Source organism: Esox lucius, chromosome 19 (assembly GCF_011004845.1).
Source record: "Esox lucius isolate fEsoLuc1 chromosome 19, fEsoLuc1.pri, whole genome shotgun sequence".
NCBI lineage: Eukaryota > Metazoa > Chordata > Actinopteri > Esociformes > Esocidae > Esox > Esox lucius.
Window position 1 is genome coordinate 25,045,966 of NC_047587.1, and position 20,549 is coordinate 25,066,514.

Below are 20,549 nucleotides of genomic sequence, written 5' to 3' on the forward strand. Positions count from 1 at the left end.
CTTCATACATAAAAAAGATTTTTCTTGATCTATTATATCTAAAAATATTATCAGATAAATAGCAATACGGTAACACACTATCACACAATATGGTATTACATTTTTATGTGCTTTCAATTGACTCTTCTAGATCTAGTGACAACAGGGATATACATCTGCTCATGATTAATTTACATTTTGCATGCCTTCAGAGGAGATAAGTAACAATATATTGAATAAAAACTGATAATAATGATTGGATTTATATAGCTCATTTATCAGACACCTAAATTGCTTTAAGGGGATCATTCACTTGATCCCTCATCAATCAGTAACATCTACTTGTGTCATGCATGACAACCACTTTGTGCCTGAAAGCTCACCACATATCCACTATGAGGTAGAGATAAACTATGTAAGCCTATGAATGAAGAGGATGATAAGTGGGCCAGGTTGGGAATATAGCCAGACCACTGAGGTAACACAGGGGGGAACATCACTGCCCATTATTACTCACCACCAGTCAAAGAACTACCCATTTAAAATCCCATCCAAAACATGGCGTCCTACGCAGGACAAGATTCTCTTCATCTTCAGATTAGAGCTGTGAGTGCCCCCTCCTGGCACTATTTCAATAGCATGACATTGGTGAATATTGCTTGTTTCCCTGTCACTAACTAGCCAGCAGACATGTATTAAACACACCAATGCACATCTTAATGATATGTAATAAAACGCTTTTATAGGCTGCATTAATCCAGTCTATGATGAGCATTGGTGTGCTTGACAATACACACGCACTTCTCCCCAAACGTAATTTTGGTAGCTCAATGGTTTTAAAAGGTTTTAGAGATTCCAAATGCCTGTTGTCAGTAATAATATGAAATGTGATTGTTATACATATTTTTAAATAAAATATTGTAACAACGAAAATATTCAAATATCATTTATAACCCATTATCTTCCTAAAACGAAAGGGATGATGATCTTAGTGAAAGGGAATCTGTGTGATTTAATTTGTCCCCAGTTTAAGGCACAAGCTTTTCAATAGACGGTTTCATTAGCCAAGGCCTTAACCAGCTCCTGAACATCAGGGTAATTCTACAAGATACATTGCCACAATTAATTTTACCAGAAGTGAGCCACTTGGGTGTGACCGTTTATTCTGTCTTTGGGTTGAAATAAATGAGCTAAGGTCTCAAACCTCCACTCTGAGTGACCTTGGTTAGCTTTAGAGTGATGTAGGCTGGTGTGTCACTGGAGAGGTAGCATTCTGACATAATAGAGTAATATTGAAAATACAGTGGTAACTCACACATGATTCTCTATTTGCAAAGTAGGTCTTTATTGATAAGCATCCAGAGAAATGACTGCAATATTTAAAAAATGCTAATAGCTGATGGTCTTTGGATGAAAAAGCCTTTCAATTAAAAATGTAAATAGTGATTATTAATTGATAGGAATTTCTACAAACTGATTTTGAGAAAGGGACGTTTGACTGCTGAATTATTGAGTTTGTTTTAAAAGCATCTGCACACATTAACTGGAAATGTCAAGTCAAGCCTCAAAAACATCCAGGATATTTAGGAGTTGGGGCAGGAACTCCCTTGTAATGATTCATGTGTGAGTGTTTCTGTTTATGATTGCGGCACTTTTTATTAAAATTAATTGGTTTGACAGTAGGACTCTCCTTATCTGCTACCTACTCCCCACCCAATTAATTTGTATAAACACTTACTGATGCTAATATAGATCAGAATGTACCTCTAGTAGTTTTTCAAGACACTTTTTTTCAAACGACTGTCAGTGTTCAACATTTTCACCAACATTAGCAACATGCCAGGTAATGTACATTTTACGTAAAAGGATGTGTAATGCACATTTTAAATAAAACAAGTCGTAAAGAGCAAGGTGTGCACAATGTGACAGTCAAAATCAAAGAATCTTAATCGTAAGATAACCTTTAATAATGCTTTCAATAACATCCTCATTATTATATAATCAGCCATGAAACCCAACCTTAAAAATCAAAATATAACAGGGTAATAATGTAATGAAACACCACATATTGATTTGGGAGAAAAAAAGAGAGGAGAAAAGTCAAACCAAGCATTCCTAATAAATAAATTGCGTCATATATCCATTACTCTCACATCACCATCAAAATAAGAAGTACCTTTATTATGGTAATTGTTTTGTTAAATTTAGAGTTTAGGGAGCAGAGTGCAATGTCAGAGCCGGGTCAGTCTGCAGGGACGAGTGGGTGTAGGGGTCATGAGGGAGAGCTTGTTGTGCTTTTCAGTGCACATTCATTCAAAATTCATGAAGGGAGTGCCTGGCACATGCACCTGGTTACAGTCGTCAGGCAGCTGGAGTTGGATGTGATCTGGGGATGGGCAGATTTATGAAGGTCAAAAAACAGACAGCAATGGTCGCCAGGCTTCACAGTATGGGCTCCCTGCAGAGCACTATCTCCAGCTCAGAGCGATACAACTTGCCCCCATCTGACAGGGCCATGATGCTCTTCTTATAGCCAGTCAGGTTTTTGGTGTCCACCTCCTGAGAAAGTCAGAGATGAAAACGCACCATTAACCACACAGATGCTTCTGTAACGATGAATTGGAATGACAGGTTCAGGATTATGTGACAGTTGAGTTCCAAACTTTGCGAACTCATTTGGATCTCACCTTTTTGTTCTTTTCATAGAGGTCACGCAATAGAGCTTCAAGTTCCTGCTCATCAATGTAGCCATTCCCATCCTGGAAGAAAGAGGGGTAACATATCATGTACCTGAATTAAAACTATCAAAATGATCAAAAACCGGTCAAGAAACATAAACATGTGCCAATTATGTTCTTTATATGCTCTCCATGAGGCAGGCACATTTGAATGTTTATTGGTGAATAGAGAATATGTTTCATTAGGTAGTAATTAGAAAGATATTGCATTAAGGGACTTATCTTACATGCCTGCTAAAAAACAATACAGTGAAATGCATAAGAAGTCATGTGGAGTGGATGGACATGGTCCTGTGCAGTGATGGGATGTTTCTTTGGAAGATGGGAAAACACACTGTCTTGCGCGCTGTCAAACCTTTCTTTTTTTTTTTCAAGCTCGGCACGTTTCATTTTTGCCACTGTGAGCTACATTAGTGTTCAGTTGACCTGGCATGTTTCTTGCGCTTGCCATTCTTTTTACCCATAATTCCACAGCAGTGACAACAGATGCCAGTTATTCAGCTGCAGGGGGGAGGGGGGGCTGTCAAAATGCTTAAATAATTATGCATGTAAATGTAAGAGTTTGACACACGTCATGTGTACACAAAGCAGGTTCCATTTATAATTGAGAGCCTGTTCATGTCCTCTCAGTAGGCATCTATTCCAGACATAAGGACGCAAAAAGCCCTGTGCTCTACTGGAGCATTTACATTTTAGTCTCCATCATCACTTTCATTTCAGTCCACTTCTGAAAACATTTGGCATATTTGTTGAAACTTAAAAGTAGACTCAGTGAAATGACATTGCCATGAGCCGCACTGCAGATATGAAGATGAGCGAGAGGAAAACATTGCTCTGCCACAGTCACATACAGTATCTATCTGCACAGGGGCTCGTTTCACGCCTACAGCACTGTATTCACAAGACCAGAACAGAGGCAAAGATGTGCTTGCAGTTGTTGTGGAAATTGAATCACTACGCTGTTAACTTTCTCCTGTCTATATAGTATGTAATTTAGTTGAGTGTGAAGTCACATGCTCCCTCCTCTCACTCAGAATTGGTTTACAATACTGTAAAACTGCTGTTCATCAATAGCAATTATTTTTTTTAAATTACAATGCATCCTCTTGTTGAAAAATGAAGCAACATCTAACAATACAATGAAGAAGATTTTTGATCAAATGACAAAAATGACATACAAAAAAGAAATTAATGAAAAAAAGCATTGCTGAGACTCAGTGCAGGTTTTCAACACAGCCAAATGAAAGACTCTGTAGTCCAAGTATGCCAATCAATTTGCCCTTCAAGGAATATGTATCTAGAACTAATGTGAGTTAGCAGTTTACCAGTTTAGATCTGTCTGTGTCGTGACAGATTTAAGCCAGATCGAGGCAATTCTTTGGCCCAAGATATTTGCACCTTCCACAGCAGGAGTTTGTTCCTGAAATCTGTCATCACCAGTCTACACTTGTTCAAGCAACCATCCAACAAGAACAGCAGGTGCACCAATCAAGCTTATTTACCTGCTCCGGATGAGCAGAGCGACCGCTGTTTTACATACACATGAGGGAAATCATCTCCATGAGGGAAATCAGTCATAACGAACTACTCAGACATCCACTCAACCTGACTGAAGACCATGTACAATTTCTCCACAGTAAACACTATTTACTATTGAGAAATGAGTGCCTCATCACACATCTACAGTGGATATAAAAAGTATACACACGCCTGTTAAAATGCCAGGTTTTTGTGATGTAAAACAACAAGACAAAGAAAAATCATGTCAGAACTTTTTTCACCTTTAATGTGACCTATAACGTGAACAGTTTTTTGTTGAAAAACAAACTGAAAAACAAACTGAAATCTTCAAGGGGGAAACATTAAAAATAAAAACCTTACAATAACCTGGTTGCATAAGTGTGAACACCCTCTGGGGATAAATAGCTACCCTTACAATATTTACAGAATACTGTGTGGTACTGCCATGTCCACATGCTGGTCGGAACAAAGAAACTTAGAAATGTCTGTCTTAATTGGTTCAACCCAATTTGCAAGTTAGACGTGTTTGAGGTCTGAGAAACATGTGAAGGTGGCCTCTCATTCTTTTACATCACAAGAACCTGGCATTTTAACAGGGTTGTGTAGACTTTTTATATCCACTGTAATTTACCTTGTCATAAAATGTGAAGATAGCATTGAACTGCTCAGAGGTCAGCTTGATTCCCTGTAAAATAAGATTTTTAAATAAATTAATTGATAAAAAAGCAGCATGACTGTAAATGTATAATTGGATTCTGAAAAAGGAAACATTTCTTTGAAGGAAACATTCGTCTTGCATAGTCCTCACCTGGAACTTCAGTAAGAAATTTTCCTGAACTGGAAGAAGCCTTAAAACGGAAGAACAGAGAATAATTTCCATCAAAAAAATGGTTGTTGATGTTGAAGACCCACATGCAAAATAAAAATGTGTTCTCAGTTGCTGAGAGTCACCTCGCCATTTCTGACAGGCCCAGCTTCCCATCTCCGTTTAGATCAAACATCTTGAGCTACAGAGGGGGGGGGGGGGGGTAGGGTGGGGGGGGGGGGTTTGGGTTGGGTGGTAAAGTAAAATTAAAGCAATGGGCCTTTCTATTTGCATTCACTGGGCTACTTTGTTGTCAGACCATTGTACATAACATTTGCTAGTCAACAGAAAGGTCTAAATTACATCTCAGAAAACATATTTAAATCATATTTATTTGAAAAGTTTTACAATGTTTTTAAAAATAGCATTTGGAACGTTATGCCATTATATACTTATAACTAGAAGAATACTTGAATGATTTTTTATTTATTTGAAATTAAAATGTTAGGTCTTATTGTATATGTAGGTCTCATTGCATGTTTTAACCACAATATGCTGCCTATAACTTACATTGGTGTCACATGAAAGAGAACAACATGTAATACATAACCATTTTTAAAGAAACATTTAATAAAAGTTGGACACTGAGAACCAATGAAAAAGTATATTTAAAATACTAAAATACGAATGTATTTTAACCCATGTCTGCCAGTCAATAATGGTTTTCTTTGCAGAGTAATTTAGAACAAGCATTATGCCTTAAGGTTCAAACAGATGTGTGCACATTTGCCATAGGAACCCACATCCTGTAGGACATTGTGAATCCCACTCCTAACCACTTCACCACATGGCTGCACTAGCATTATGCACTATGAGACAAAAGATAAACAGCTACCCTGACAATATTTACAGTATACTCTGTGGTACTGCCATGTCCACATGCTGGTCGGAACAAAGAAACGTAGAAATGTCTGTCATAATTGATTCAACCCAATGATCAATTTGCAAATTGGACGTGTTTGAGGTCTGAGAAGCATGTGAAAGTGGCCTATCCACTGACAATGGTGATCTGTGTGGAATTCTATGTGTTTCTCATTTCACATTATGAGAATGTGGTCCATGCGGGTCAATCTACGGTTAAAGTCCCTTCACAGTTTAACATGACCAGCTCACCTCGTGATTCAGTGTCAGATGTTGGTTTTTTGCATGCTGTGGTGCGGTACATGGTGTGGATTACAGCTACGAGAAACAGTTTGGCACATTAAAGGAAGGTATTCATTTATACTTAAAAGACTCACTATTGTCTGTGTGTACTCATGAAGCTTTTGGTCATCGTAGTGTCTGTTGGCTTTCTTCAGCAGATCTGAAAGGAATCCCTGGGGAGTAGATGAAAGTGAACACAATGATTCACCTATAGATCAAAAACAGTCTTATGACCTTAGAGGTACAGTTGTTGGTCTCTGTCAGTCGTGTAAATATTGATTTACACAGAGTCTAAAATATCTGACACATTCGCAGACACTTTATTGACAGAAATTCTGCTGAATCTAAAACTACCAGCCTGTGTGACCCTGTTTCAGACAAGAACATTATGGTTGGGATAAGAATCAGGGGTGAAATATTAGATTTGGAAAACCCCTAAACTATTAATGTATTGTTCCACAAACGGTGGGTGAACTGTCATGCATATTAAAGAAGGGATGTAAACTGTGTTTACTTGCATTTCCATGAAAATACTGATTGCTGAAGTCATACTGAAGTCATGATTTGTTTAGTGTCCTTGCTCGACTGCTGGGAATTTGCATATTCCCTCCCCATTTCCCTCACTGCAATAACACAACACCTTTACCTGCATGTTATTTGGTGTTGCTTTCTAAAGCTAGTCTTACATTGTAAAACAGAATAATGCATCTCCTTTTAATCTCATCACTGGATTGGATGACAAGGAAACTGAAGTGCCCTTTAAAACAGGACTTAATTTGGTGACAGGTTATTTGGTGAGGGGATGTATCAGTCAACTCAACTTAAATGATGCAATTAATGTTTCACTTGTAAATAGTGAAAACAGTCAAATGGATGTTTTTTTAGTCCTAGACTTTTTAGTCCTAGACTGGGCTTAATCTGTGTCCTCAATTTTAATACCTTTAATCAGGTACAATATTTCAACTTTTACTTGTGTCAAGTCTATAAATCAGGTACGCCTACTGTTTCGTATGAAATTGTGCACACTTAAAAATAAAATTTGGCTTTACGGGATCCCATTTTTTCTTCAGCTTTGGATCACTTGTTCAAATGAGGGGAAGGGTATCGTTTAGGATTTGGCTACCAGCTTGAACAATCCCATCTCCAGTTACCACTATTAACTCCCCCTTGGATATTTTACTCTTGGCGTCTGGTTGTATAAGTGGGACTGTTGAGCCAAAAAGAGTCACTGAAATGTACTATGTCATGTATGTGTCAATTTGAGCTCCATGTCATCTAAACTATTTTGCTAGAAGTAAAGCTATTCTGTTTGACGTTCCTATCAAAGCACATCTGCTGTGATATTTTTATCATGGCAAAGGAGAGTGTGAAGGCAATTTCTGATATGTACTTTGAAATAACACATTTTGGCAAGTAGCTGCATGAATACGTTTCACTTATCACCTAGCTTTGTTACATCAATCAATGTATTTCTTACAAAGAGTACAAAAAGAAAAGTTAAAAGGTGCAATTCGGATTGTTTCCGTTTCATATGTGTGTTCTATATATTTTTTTTTAACCATTTGTCACTTGATTTCCCACACCTGCTTTGAAATTAACTAGTAATGTTTCCTTAACATTTTTGCGTATCTTCCACGCAGTTGCAACTCCCTGCACACATGCTTCAATTCTTCCTGTCACAGTTGGGATTAATTGCTCAGTTATGATAACATTTTCAACCCAGTTACTTTTTCCTGCATAATTAGCATTTACTATAGTCTTATTTCATTTAACTTCTTGAGACTGGTAAACATGCTTATGAAAATGTTAAAATTTAGGGTAAATCAAAGGTCCCAACAATTAACTATTGATAGAAATCTACCATAAAAGTAAATATTGAAAACGTGTTTTATAGATGCTTAATGTATCTTAGCAAACATGCTTTAAGCGAGAAACCATACCTTCAGTTCATTAGCTTCAATGTATCCGCTGCGATCTGTATCATATCGTCTCCATGCCTATATTTGAAAACAGAAAGTCACAATTGAGAAATTAAGAAAATTCAGAAAATACACAGCTAATAACTTCCTCCCACAAGAGTACCGACCACTTGGTAAATGAGCGGTCTCATTCTACCACTCACACTCTAGCACCCACACAGTGAATTTCCTCAAACACCAAAAGAATTTGGATGGCACGTAGTGCATGAATTGCCTCTGGAGGGACAGAAATCAATTTTAAAAGAAGACCAAGAGCACCTAAAATAATATGCAATTCATGTAAGCCAAGGCAAGTTTATTTGTTTATTTGTTTCATATATAAGGCAATTCCAAGTGCTTTACATTAGAAAGAAATGCTAAGAATAATACAAATAATAGAAATAGATTAATCATAAAAGACAAAGCATACAAATAAAAACATTGCATTTAAGATGGCTAAAAGAATATTAAAAGATTAATAAATGTCAGAAGAAAAAAAACTTTAAAAGTGATCAATGTTAGAGCAAGTCTACGATTTTTTGCCAGTTTGTTCCAACTCTGCACAGCATAATGACCACACGCTGTCTCACCAGCCTTAGTCCTTACGCCCGAAATGGTTAGCAGACCAGACCCTGATGACCCGAGGGGTCTAGAGGGTTCATACTGAGAGAAGGTCTGAGTTGTAACTTGGCCCTGAAGTATTCAGTGATTTAAAGCCTAGTAGTAGTATCTTAAAATCAATTCTATGAGATACAGGGAGCCAGGGAAGAGACCTAAGAATTGGTGTAATGTGTTCAGCTTTCATAGTTTTTGTTAGAACTCGAGCAGCAGCGTTCTGAATGAGCTGCAGTTTTCTGAGGGCTTTTTTAGAGACTCCTGAAAACAGGCCATTACTGTGTTCCAACCTACTAGAGATTAAAGCATGGGTAAGTTTTTCTAGCACTTGTCTGGACATGAAACCTCTAGTTCTAGCTATGTTTTTTGCTGATTTTGTTATAAATTTGATGTGGCTAATTAGAATCCATTATGTAGCTGATAATTGTTAGGTTTTACTAGCCGCAATGACACTTTTTTTTCATTATACTTTGAGAGATGAAAATGTATTTATACAATGAGAGATGAATACTGTTTTCATAGAGCAGGTGTCTCTGTTTCCAGAAAGGGCTCCTATCAAAGATAGATGTCTTCCCTCTCCATGTCTTAGGAGAATTACAGCAGCACATCTATAAAAAATGACTCTGAAAATAGGACTTTGTACTTCCTCATTCAATCTCTTTAAAAGCCTACACTTCCTAACTTGATAAAAGGTTTCCTTTTGTCTTTTTCATTAGTGTTCCTGCTCTTGACACATTAGGAGAGAACTGGGTGACTGGATGTTTCCTCCTGTTATCAAGACAACTCAGACTCTCCATTCACATTAAATGAGAACTATAATCTGACTGAGCTGTGTCTCAGAAATGTGTCTTCCACTATCACTTAGCGTTAGGGCCTTTCTTTTTGGTAGAGGACACACAAGGACATTTCTCACACTTATTTTTGTTGCTGTGTTTAATTGATGTTTGTCATTTTTCCATTTTACAGAAGTTCTACATTATCAATCTCATCAACAAACGTTATAAGCAACCTGTATAAGTCTTTAAATTCTTAATAATCAAACTATCCATTTTTATCACTTACTGCCATGAATTCAGAACTGGATCCCACAAATTCTCTGAAGCAAAGCAAGAAGTTCTCTTCTGTGGGCAAAATCTGAGCTAGCTGGAGAAATGGAAAAAGAGAGAGATTAATGAGGAAAGACAAGACTAGAGAGAAAGCTTTTGTTCCTCTGTGTTTGATAGTATGAAAAAGACTGTGTTTAATAATACAATTCTTTAAATATTTCTTGATTAAGTCATTGAAAATCAAGTCATCAATAGCTATGTAATAGTTATAGTGTCTGATTATTATACCCCACCATGAAATAGGGGAGGGATTTGTCGATGTGCATACCTTTGTATGTCACATGCATTATCTCAGACACCTATAGTCCGTCTTGCCATAGAGATCAGGAATGAACAGAATTACACTGATTGGCCAGACAGTGACACGATGAGCTGTATTGCAAAGCAATGACTTCTGCTGTATTACTCAGGGGCCCTAACAGGCACATGTTCATGATGCTTGATCTGAATCAGTGCCAAGTTCCATGGATACAGTATAAGTCTCGCTAACCTACACAACATCTCAGAAACCACTGTCAGGATTTTGATTTAAGTTGTCATAGCGATCTGCCATTTACTAAATTACACTGATTCCAAGAGAGAGCAGTGCATTATTGGTGTGGAACAACCTTGTAAACTGTCTGGGATAATGTTTGTAGAATCTTTAATAAAATTTTAGTATGATCTTAAATAGGTAATAGAAAATCAGCTCACCTCTGACATCTCAATTCTCCCATCTGCATTCTTGTCAAACTTCTGCATAAACTCTTTCATCTTCTCTCTGAAATTGGAGTTTGATGGGTCCTATAACACATGCACAAATCCACACACATATCAGTTAAGACAAAATATTAGTTCAGTAATGCAAATCATTTTTGTACTGCAAATCATCTGAAATTACAGGACTTTTTTATCTGAAACATTCCCAGTCTTTGTAGATGCTAACCATATCATGAAGCAGCCAGCACCATACTTGAAAATAAGGAGTTACTGCAGGTACTCAATAATGTGTTGTGATGGATTTGTCTGAGGGTTTGCGCTTAGTCCAAAATGATATTGCTTTGATATTTTCTGTTGCACCATTACATAAGTGCCTTGTAGATTGAATGTTTTGGAAAAATGTTACTCTATTGATGTGTATTCTTCTTTTCACTCCATTGTTCAGGTCATTATTATAGAGCCACTACAATGTGGAAGATCAATTGTCAGTTTTCTCCCATCATAACACATGTACTCTGTTACCAGCTGTTTTCTTTCTGTTCTGCAGCTCAGTTCAGGAAGATGACGGTGTGGTTTTACACCTCATTCGCAACAAAATGATTAATGCTTCAAAAGATGCTAAATATTTGATTTGTTATTATAACCCATCTACCAATCACTGCCCTTCTTTATCACACTTTCAAAAAAGCTACAAACTTTACTGAGAGGCTGAGGAGGAGGAGGCAAGTCTTGTTTAGTTTTTTTCATTCAGTCTTGTAAACGTTAGAGAAGGTTTATTTCTACATTCGTCAGTTGGCAGTCTGCTGCACTTGTTTGATCTATCCACCTTTTTCTTATATTTCTCAAGTGAATTGCCCCTTAAACCCATTCATCTCAAATGGATTCAGGAGGTGCTTCTTCTATCAATTTCACCACAATTCCTCATCTGAAGGATATGGTAAAGAGTGGCAAAGATGTGGGGGAAGATTCAAAATGTTCTCCTCATGTTAGATTTGACAAATATCAACGTTTTGTCAGATAGGATTTGTTTTGCCTATAAAATGTCTAGAAGAATGTAGAGAGATTACAAATACATAGTTAATGTATAGGCTAACGCAAGATAATGTCTTTATTTACTCAAAATGAGAGCAACAAGCCAGAGCAAAGACTAGTTTCGAGCAAACTGACATACACAGCTTGCACCAGCTGGGACAGAGAGGAGCGTGCGCTAAGCTAGCAACACATAAATAGGTGTGAACCAAGCAACACGCTGATACAGGTGAACAGATTATTCAGTTGCACTTTAGAGCAATTGGGAAAGACAGTGAAACACATAAAATATCTGCAGTTGCTGAAACCAGTAAATGCCATTTACAAGTCTTCACCTAACTACAAAGAACTGTATACTTATGTGTCTACAGGACCAGGGACCCAGAGGCCTTAGTAACAGACAATGCTGTAGAATCTCTACTCTCTTGGCTGCTTGTGTACTTGTGACCTACTGCTCTGTCACAGTTAGACAATGAGCCACTTAGCCCACTGGATGTATTGAGCTGAAGAATCCGGTCATAATTTCTACTCCTGATGGAGAACCCAGTGGCCGAGCAATGAAAGAATGTGGAGAAAGATGGAATTGGGCTGACATTTTATTGATTTTCAAATTGATTAAACCTCTGATCACAAAAGAAGTGCTAGATGAATTCAGTGACTACACACAAACACTTAAGAAAATAGGTGTTTCCTAACAGAATGGGCTAACATTGGCCAATTGGATCTTGTTCAATAGGATCCGTCCAGCTAATTATCAGATTGCCTGTTCCAAAATTTTATTTTTATTAATCACTTGAACATTTAAGAGGTTACGTGTGCTTATTTCACTGTCAGTCATCTTAGTAATTTTCCATGATGATTAAAATGTTATAATTGTAAACATACTAGTACATATCTGCTACTTTAAAACCAGGGTATAGGGCAAGCTACTTTCTTGGTATTTTGGTCAGTACCCTAGTAAAAGTATCCAAGCATGTTAAGGTTTATCTTCAACCAACCCAGCTGCTTTTATAAACTAGCTTGATGGGCTACAAAGTAAAAAAAAAAAAGGGAAAAGTAACTAAACAAAATATTTTGTAGCCTGAAAATATACTTGCCCTGTTTCTAATGAAAATTGAATATTTCCCAAATACATTTTATCTCTGATGAGAGACTCTCCATTAAAGACTCTACATTTGTCCAAACAGTAGCAGAACGAGATTGCGTGACATGGACTGTAATGAAGTATGTTGATTGATGAGTACAGGGCTTGATGTATGTCCCCCTCAAATGATTAGTTTTTTATCTTCTTGTAATAGACTTTACACAAATACAAGAACTGTATATTCAATATACTGAGAGTTTCTGATTGCTTTGTTGTGTATACAAGAGACATGCAGAATTATAATTGCTCACTACTCTCAAGATAGAGGATATTTTCCATCAGTAAGAGAACTCTCTGGGCAACTTGGTTTTGATGTTGCTTGAATAATTAATTAGCACTTGCTTATACAGGAACCTTGATTAGTAAGGCTTGACATCCAAGAATCCTTACTTCTAATGGACATAGCTCCCTCTGTGTTGATTATAGAAAAGTCCTATTTTTTGCACAGGGACTGTATCACTGTAAAACATCTGCTGATATAAGGCATTTGCACATTTAAATAAAGTAATTTGTAAAAAAAAGTATGACATAACACGAAAGCAGAAGTTGTGTCGTCATATCCATTTTCCTAGTGGATCTACAGTGGGGAGAACAAGTATTTGATACACTGCCGATTTTGCAGATTTTACCACTTACAAAGCATGTAGAAGTCTGTAATTTTTATCATAGAAGACCCAGCCATGACCCATCTTCAATGCTCTTACTGAGGGAAGGAGGTTGTTGGCCAAGATCTCGCGATACATGGCCCCATCCATCCTCCCCTCAATACAGTGCAGTCGTCCTGTCCCCTTTGCAGAAAAGCATCCCCAAAGAATGATGTTTCCACCTCCATGCTTCATGGTTGGGATTGTGTTCTTGGGGTTGTACTCATCCTTCTTCTTCCTCCAAACATGGCGAGTGGAGTTTAGACCAAAAAGCTCTATTTTTGTCTCATCAGACCACATGACCTTCCCCCATTCCTCCTCTGGATCATCCTCTGGTCACTGGCAAACTTCAGACGGGCCTGGACATGCGCTGGCTTGAGCAAGGGGACCTTGTGTGTGCTGCAGGATTTTATTCCATGACGACGTAATGTGTTACTAATGGTTTTCTTTGAGACTGAGGTCCCAGCTCTCTTCAGGTCATTGATCAGGTCCTGCCGTGTAGTTCTGGGCTGATCCCTCACCTTCCTCATGATCATTGATGCCCCATGAGGGGAGATCTTGCATGGAGCCCCAGACCGAGGGAGATTTCCTGTGATTTTCTGGATTTTTGTTTTAGATTTCGTCTCTCACAGATGAACTGTACCTATGATAAAAATTACAGACCTCTACACGCTTTGTAAGTAGGAAAACCTGCAAAATCGGCAGTGTATCAAATACTTGTTCTCTCCACTGTATATGATTATTTCTTCACAAATGTGCAATGGCAGACATTAGTAAGCAAAATCCCTGAGTTATTTCTTGTTGCTACAATTCTTCACAGTTCACTCAAAGTGAGAACCAAAGCACTGAATAGTGTAAATAATAATTGAATTTTGTTTCTTATTGTAATATTGTAAAACCTGTAGAAATACATAATCTTTATGGATTTTATAAGCTGACTGACCAAAAGTGAAGGTAAAACTAGCCGGAGTTCATTTGAAAGTGATGATGCAGTAATTCAGCCCATCTTCCTCAAGGCGGAAGTCAATCAAGGATATGCCCAGTAACTGTCATGGATGCTTACATTTCACATGGTTGGCCCCAGCTGGAATCACCGTTGCAAGTGCATGCTGTATTGACTAAGCCACACAGGGCTGACTTATTAGATCAAAGGCGGCCGCGGCAAACTAGACATCAACTGTGACTATCAGTCATTGACACTGTGAAACTGCAGGAACTGATGCATGCAAACACATACAAATGTAATAATGGGGGGAAAACGCTAATGACAATTTCGTTTTTTAACAGAGGTCTTCATCAAGGTTCTGGGATCATATTCTTTCTTACCACTCCGGCCCCTCTCCGTGCAATTTCCAACTCCCTGAAGAAGTTCTCCAGTTCCTTGCCCTCGATGTAACCATTGCCTACAACCGAGAAAACAAGGATTTGACAAATGAACCGAAGACTGCATCTAACAGTGACTTTGAAAGATCAAGGATCCCCATCTAATTTCACAGTGAACTGTGGAAGTGAGATCATACTTTTATATTGTGAGCGATTTTCTCACAAGAACCAAGCCTGTCTTGTTTGCTGGCTGACTGCATGGCTGACTTAATGACTGACAAAATAACTAGCTAATTTGTTGTCCAGATGGTTAGCATATTGTGAAGCTGGCACTGGCTGACATGTATGAAGAGTTTGATTGGCCACCAAACATTGGAAACTGCTGAGTGAAAACCCTTGAAGGGGTCTCCCAGTCTTGAAATGCACCACTTCTGTCTCTCTATCTCCCACAAACTCAGCCTTTTAAGCTCAGTTATTTTAAAATACAACAGGGAAATCTCTGCCTGGCAGTGTAAGAAATCGATGCAGGAATCCTAACTTTAAACTTCAAATAAATGATTTCCCATTATTTCAAATCTGTGCTTACATTGCACATTTGCTAGAACTATTTAAATGTACAGTATATAAATAATGCTGATCTACAGTATTAACAGAAAAACACAAGGTTTTGGCATTGAAGGAGACTGTTGAGTGAGACGTCATAATGGATTCTGACAGATACCAACATCACGTATTCTATCAGCTGAAATGTCTCACAAAATGTGCTGCCTGTTTTTTTATTTGCCTTTGGATCCTTCTAACATTTGCATGTGGCCAAGCACCATCCATAGTCTCAGGGGAAGCAGGCATTGTGATATTTACCAGAAGAACAACTATGTAATTTTGAAAAGAAATCTCATTTGCATGTGATTAAACAGAAAACATGATCATTCTTTACATTAGCTGATAAAACATATCAGCAAAATATTGGGTGCACAATTTAACAGAATATTCTCTTTTGACAGCAATATTTTCATTGGACAGCTACTCTAAGTTACTTTAAGCATTTTATTCAATTACCTACAAATGTACCTTTTGGTTCTATTTCATTGGAGAACTGCAATCCACAAATGAATTCTGCATGTATTTCTTACAGCTGCCATTAATTGTTGGTATAACTCCATCTTTGTGATCAAAGACATCAGACAATTCCAAAAGTATCTGTTAAAAATCACCCTATTTGATTCCTAAATGTAAAACTTACAAATAGCAATGTATTTTACTTTCATTCCATCATTATTTTGAGTTTGCCTTGAACTATCATTATTTGCTATAGCTGATGAGGAATTCATTAATATGAATAAAAATAATCGTAACAGTAATTGCATGTTTTCTTATGGATCTCGTATGACAATAAACTGATGTAGTGGTGGATTTCCTAATTCCCATAATACATGGATACACACTGAGAAGCCATGCAAGCGATATATATTGTAAGAGGACAGTATGATCATGTCATGTCTTATCGGACACACATTAAACATGTATATCTCTGTGTGTTTTCTACAGCAGGAATACTCTTCATTATGCCTAATCATTTCAGAACCATGGAAATCGATGTCCTGAGATGTGATATTTTGGCTGAGCCTCTTCGGTATAGACTATATAGGGGTGACCACGAGCACCAACCCCTGTTTGCATCCAGAGAACATAAACAACCAAAGTGAACTTTTAGCGATCCGAGAGACTCCTTGCGCTTCAAGCGTTCTTATTCCGCTCCAACAGCTGGTCGCGATTGAATGTGCAGTTGCCCGGAGGACCCGCAGGGGTAATGCGCCTGGATGGGATGGCCTCATGCGCTTGAAATGAACTCTTCGTTTTACAGAATATGATAATGTCAGTAGACAGTAGAATAGCCTCTAATTTGGGTTAACGTTTAAAATGATTTTTAGACTCACACAATACCAATAGATTACCCTTTTGTGCCAAATATTTATTTTAAATACATACGAAGGATTTTGGCGGTCCCTGTGAGGGATCCATTTGAACAATCCTTTTAGTTCCAAATAGGATCCTTTTGGTTTCAATTAGAATCACGTTGGTCCCAGTTAGAACCATTTTGGTTCTAAGTAGAACCCTTTCCATGGATGGATACGAGGGGAAAAAGTGCTTATACCTGGACACAGAAATTACTCTTCTATTTGGAATGACAAAGAGCACGTTGAGAAAGCTTTATTTGTAATAGAAAATGTAATTATTTTTAAGACTAGATGACGTTAGATTTAAGCAGGTGTTGTACGGCTTCCATTTCCGAAAAGAATTGCTTAAACGCCCTATTAGTGTAAACATTATTGGTGTTACTACTCCTACTTGTGGTCCAATTCGATCATTACAATTAGTGATTTAAAACCAATACATTTAAAATAATAAATACATTTTTTGAAAATGCAATGTCTAATTGTCACTGTCATTCCAGAACGACCTAGTAGGAATTCGTCTGACCAACTCCCTCCTCTTTCCATGAGATCGCTACATTTAGATAAAAGATGCATCTTTCCAACAGGATTCCAACTATAGCTCCGTCCCGCAACTACATAGTAACATAGGTATTATCGTCTGTGACTAACTTTATCTGTTACAAATTAAGTGGTAGTCAGACTCGTTCATACAAATATTGAACGCCAGGTCTGGGACGAACCTTACCAACCATCAGTTATGTGGTCCATTGAAATTGTCGTGACAACCTCCTCCAGACATTGTATTTTGTTCAGACTAATAGTGCCTAATCTAAAACAACAGTTAAATAATCCAGTAATGGTATTTTAGTATTAGGCTAAATGTGTACAGTTTAATACTATTCAACATTATTATATTTCAAATTCGCAGGTATTAAGCAAAAAATACCTTTTTTGTTCCCCATCACATAATTGATGGGGAATATGTATTCAGAACATCCGTTAGCCTATAGCCTACAATATTAATAGACAATAACAATATAGCCTACAAACTGCCTCTTAAATGCAATATATCGAAAAGCCTTCATGTGCTTTTATAACTAAAGTCATGGCACTGTTTCGTGCCTAATTAGCATAGGGTACATTTTCATCTGCATTTAAAACGATACATCTTTCAACAAAATGTTGAGAAAAGTTCAAGATAACATTATTGATAACTTTGAGCTACTTCAGTACTGACCGTCAGTATCGAAATGGTTCCAGATTTCGATGAACTGGGTGGCACTCAATTCTGCCAGGTGAAGATAAGGAGGCTGCTGTGGTTTGTTCGCCATGTTCTCAACGATTTTTCCTCCTTTGCGCTAGATTATCCTCTGAGAACTTTTTTCTCTGTCCGGACACAATCCACACTGGAGCCCCCCTGCGCGTAGCAGGAGCTTTTAAACCGAAGCAGAGACTGCAGTTTCCATGTAGCCATATGGTGGCGCATTGACACCTAAATCAATGCCATCACACATCCAGTCGCCTGTGTTCTGCTGATGCGAGGAACCGCGGATGGACTCGATCAGTCTTCCATGGTTAGAGAGATGTTCGATAGTCCGAGTGCATCCAAAATACTTCAATGGACTGAAGCTTCAGATGCGGTTCAGACCTCGAGCTCCGCCATCTATAACCAGATTTCTAAACAATGTGTCTTGCATTATGTAAATCACGTGCTACAATTATCTTGCTCAGTGGGCAGAAAATTTCATCAAACTCCCTCAATGTATAAAACGTCCTGCCTTTATTTAAACTGTAAATCTGTGTACATGTGAAAGAGGCAGATGACTGAGCATTGGGTAGTGTTAATCCTTACCATGGGTTTAGGTGTGTGCAATGTATGGACACCATGTGTTCACAATCACAGTAGTAGGAGACATTGGTCCCCAAGGAACTCCCCAAAGGCTAATCATTCTTCGGCATTCATGCACTGAGAGCAGCTCAGTCAGGAGAACAGGAGCCCAGGGAGGAGTCATGCCTGCGCACTGGGACTGAGGACGCAAAGCAGTAATTACTGCGCTCCTGCTGCTGCACAGCCACTGCATTGAGCTGCTGCATGCACAACTCACTAAGCTTTAACGCCAATTACGATGGCTTCAGTGAAATGATTCAACCAAGGCCAGATTAATTAGAAATCCACACTCTAATCACATTTCGTACAGCCCCCAAGGAATCACTGATTAGTCTTCATCTCTGAGGACCAGAGCATCCAACCAACATAGCCCATAACAATCATTAAATAGGACAACATACTAGTTTTTACAGGACATGTCAAGGGTAGTGATAGAGCTGGTTTAGCTTTTATCTTTGGGATTTATTCAACCTTAGTTTATGCTTTATTTGGACATGCAGATATAGTTTGATAGGTCAATAATGTATAAATGATCGATGCCATATGTAGGAAGGTCAGAAATAACTGTCTGACCTGGACGTAATAATGTTTTTGATTGAGGGAGAAGCTACTGTACTAGCTGCAGCATAGACGAGGTTAAAGGTTCATGGGTGTCTGGACTGCGCTGACGTGACTTTGGAGCACGCCACCCATTCCCCTCACGACGTACTGAATGTCTTCCTGTCAAGGACCCTGGCACGGTTGTTAACATACACCCTCATTAATATATACAGTAGTAGGACTATACTGACTCCATCACTGTTTATGACACTCACGACAAAAACAAACAACCCCCTGGAAACATCAGAAGAATGTGACCTATTTATGTAACATTGGTTTGCCTGACAAAAATGATGAAAACACGTTCAGTACAACAGACATAATTAAAATGGCACCAAGGTTCAATGGCCCATAACATTTGATGGAATTTCAGATAACACAATCTGGAATTAGCAGTTAGCTAAAATAATCTGGAATTGGCCGTTAGCTAACATAATCTGGAATTAGCAGTAAGCTAGCGTGATCTGCAGAGGATGGTCAGCCAATACCATCGAACAGTCAACTGAATCTTGGCACAGGCTCATCCTCAATCAGATCCTGTGCTGACAGGCAGCTTTAGGAACAGTGAAAGTCTTTATTCAGCAGAGATGTCTTTTCTCCATGCAATCAATAGTCTCACTTCACGTCTATTGGCAAGACGGGGACAGATAGATCATCATACTGAGATGAGAGCTGTCGGCATGCAGAGAGGATTAAAGCCTTGACCTTAAGACACACATAGTACTGCTTCCCCCTTTCAGTTATCACTCTTGTTTTCTCTGTTCAAGGAAGGTCTTCTAAATGATAGATTGATTGATGCACAAACAAGGGAATAGCAATTGTGCATCTAAAATGTTGTTTTCAGTTGGAGGTTTCCCACATTTTGCTTTGTATTTATTTTCTTATTATTCATTTTCTTATTATTTCATCTACAATGTGTGATTTTCATGGGCAAATAAAAACAACTGTGTTTTTCCGCTGTGCATGGTTGTGTGTAAAATACTTTATTTTTAATTAGTAAACTTTTTAGGGGCTTTCTCATTCTGGTAGATTAGAAGATTTGAAACAAGAAAGTAGGGAAATAAAGAATGGCTTCTCCTCCACAGTGGGATTGCACTGCGCTGATTAAACCAAAATGAAACAGTGAGGGCGGGGTATATTGTGAAGTGATATCTGGGTAGGAGAGACAAGGAGTGTGCCTCTTGATCTAAAAATGGATATAATTTTTTCCCCTTGCATATGCGTTTATTTCTAGAAACACAGCACAGACCAAACGTTCATCAAAACATTATCATGATTATTTGAGTGATTTTAATGTTAGTGGCTCCAATGGGTTTGCTCTTCAATGAAATCTGTCATAGACTTGGGAAAGACTGTTCTC

At 38.1% G+C, this 20,549-nt stretch overlaps 1 protein-coding gene across 1 annotated transcript; it reads right to left on the minus strand.

Annotated features, from left to right (window-relative positions):
• Window positions 1-1,922: 1,922 nt before the first annotated feature.
• On the minus strand, window positions 1,923-18,240 carry calb2a (calbindin 2a). The gene is made up of 11 exons (XM_010892683.4): window positions 17,939-18,240; window positions 14,768-14,844; window positions 10,619-10,708; window positions 9,882-9,962; window positions 8,187-8,243; window positions 6,342-6,419; window positions 5,190-5,245; window positions 5,047-5,086; window positions 4,870-4,923; window positions 2,667-2,738; window positions 1,923-2,538 (listed from the first exon to the last, which is right to left on the minus strand). Exons 1-11 carry the CDS (start codon window positions 18,030-18,032, stop codon window positions 2,422-2,424), a joined length of 816 nt encoding a protein of 271 aa, XP_010890985.1. The 5' UTR covers window positions 18,033-18,240; the 3' UTR covers window positions 1,923-2,421.
• Between the last annotated feature and the right edge of the window lie 2,309 nt (window positions 18,241-20,549).

Bases quoted from the DNA above. Each gene is read 5' to 3' on its own strand.
- calb2a (XM_010892683.4), bottom strand. From the start codon at position 18,032: ATGGCGAACAAACCACAGCAGCCTCCTTATCTTCACCTGGCAGAATTG. The intron at 10,709-14,767 runs GTAAGAAAGAAT...CATGTGTTATAG, and splicing joins CACGGAGAGGGGCCGGAGTG to GACCCATCAAACTCCAATTT. The intron at 5,087-5,189 runs GTGACTCTCAGC...TTCCGTTTTAAG, and splicing joins GGCCTGTCAGAAATGGCGAG to GCTTCTTCCAGTTCAGGAAA.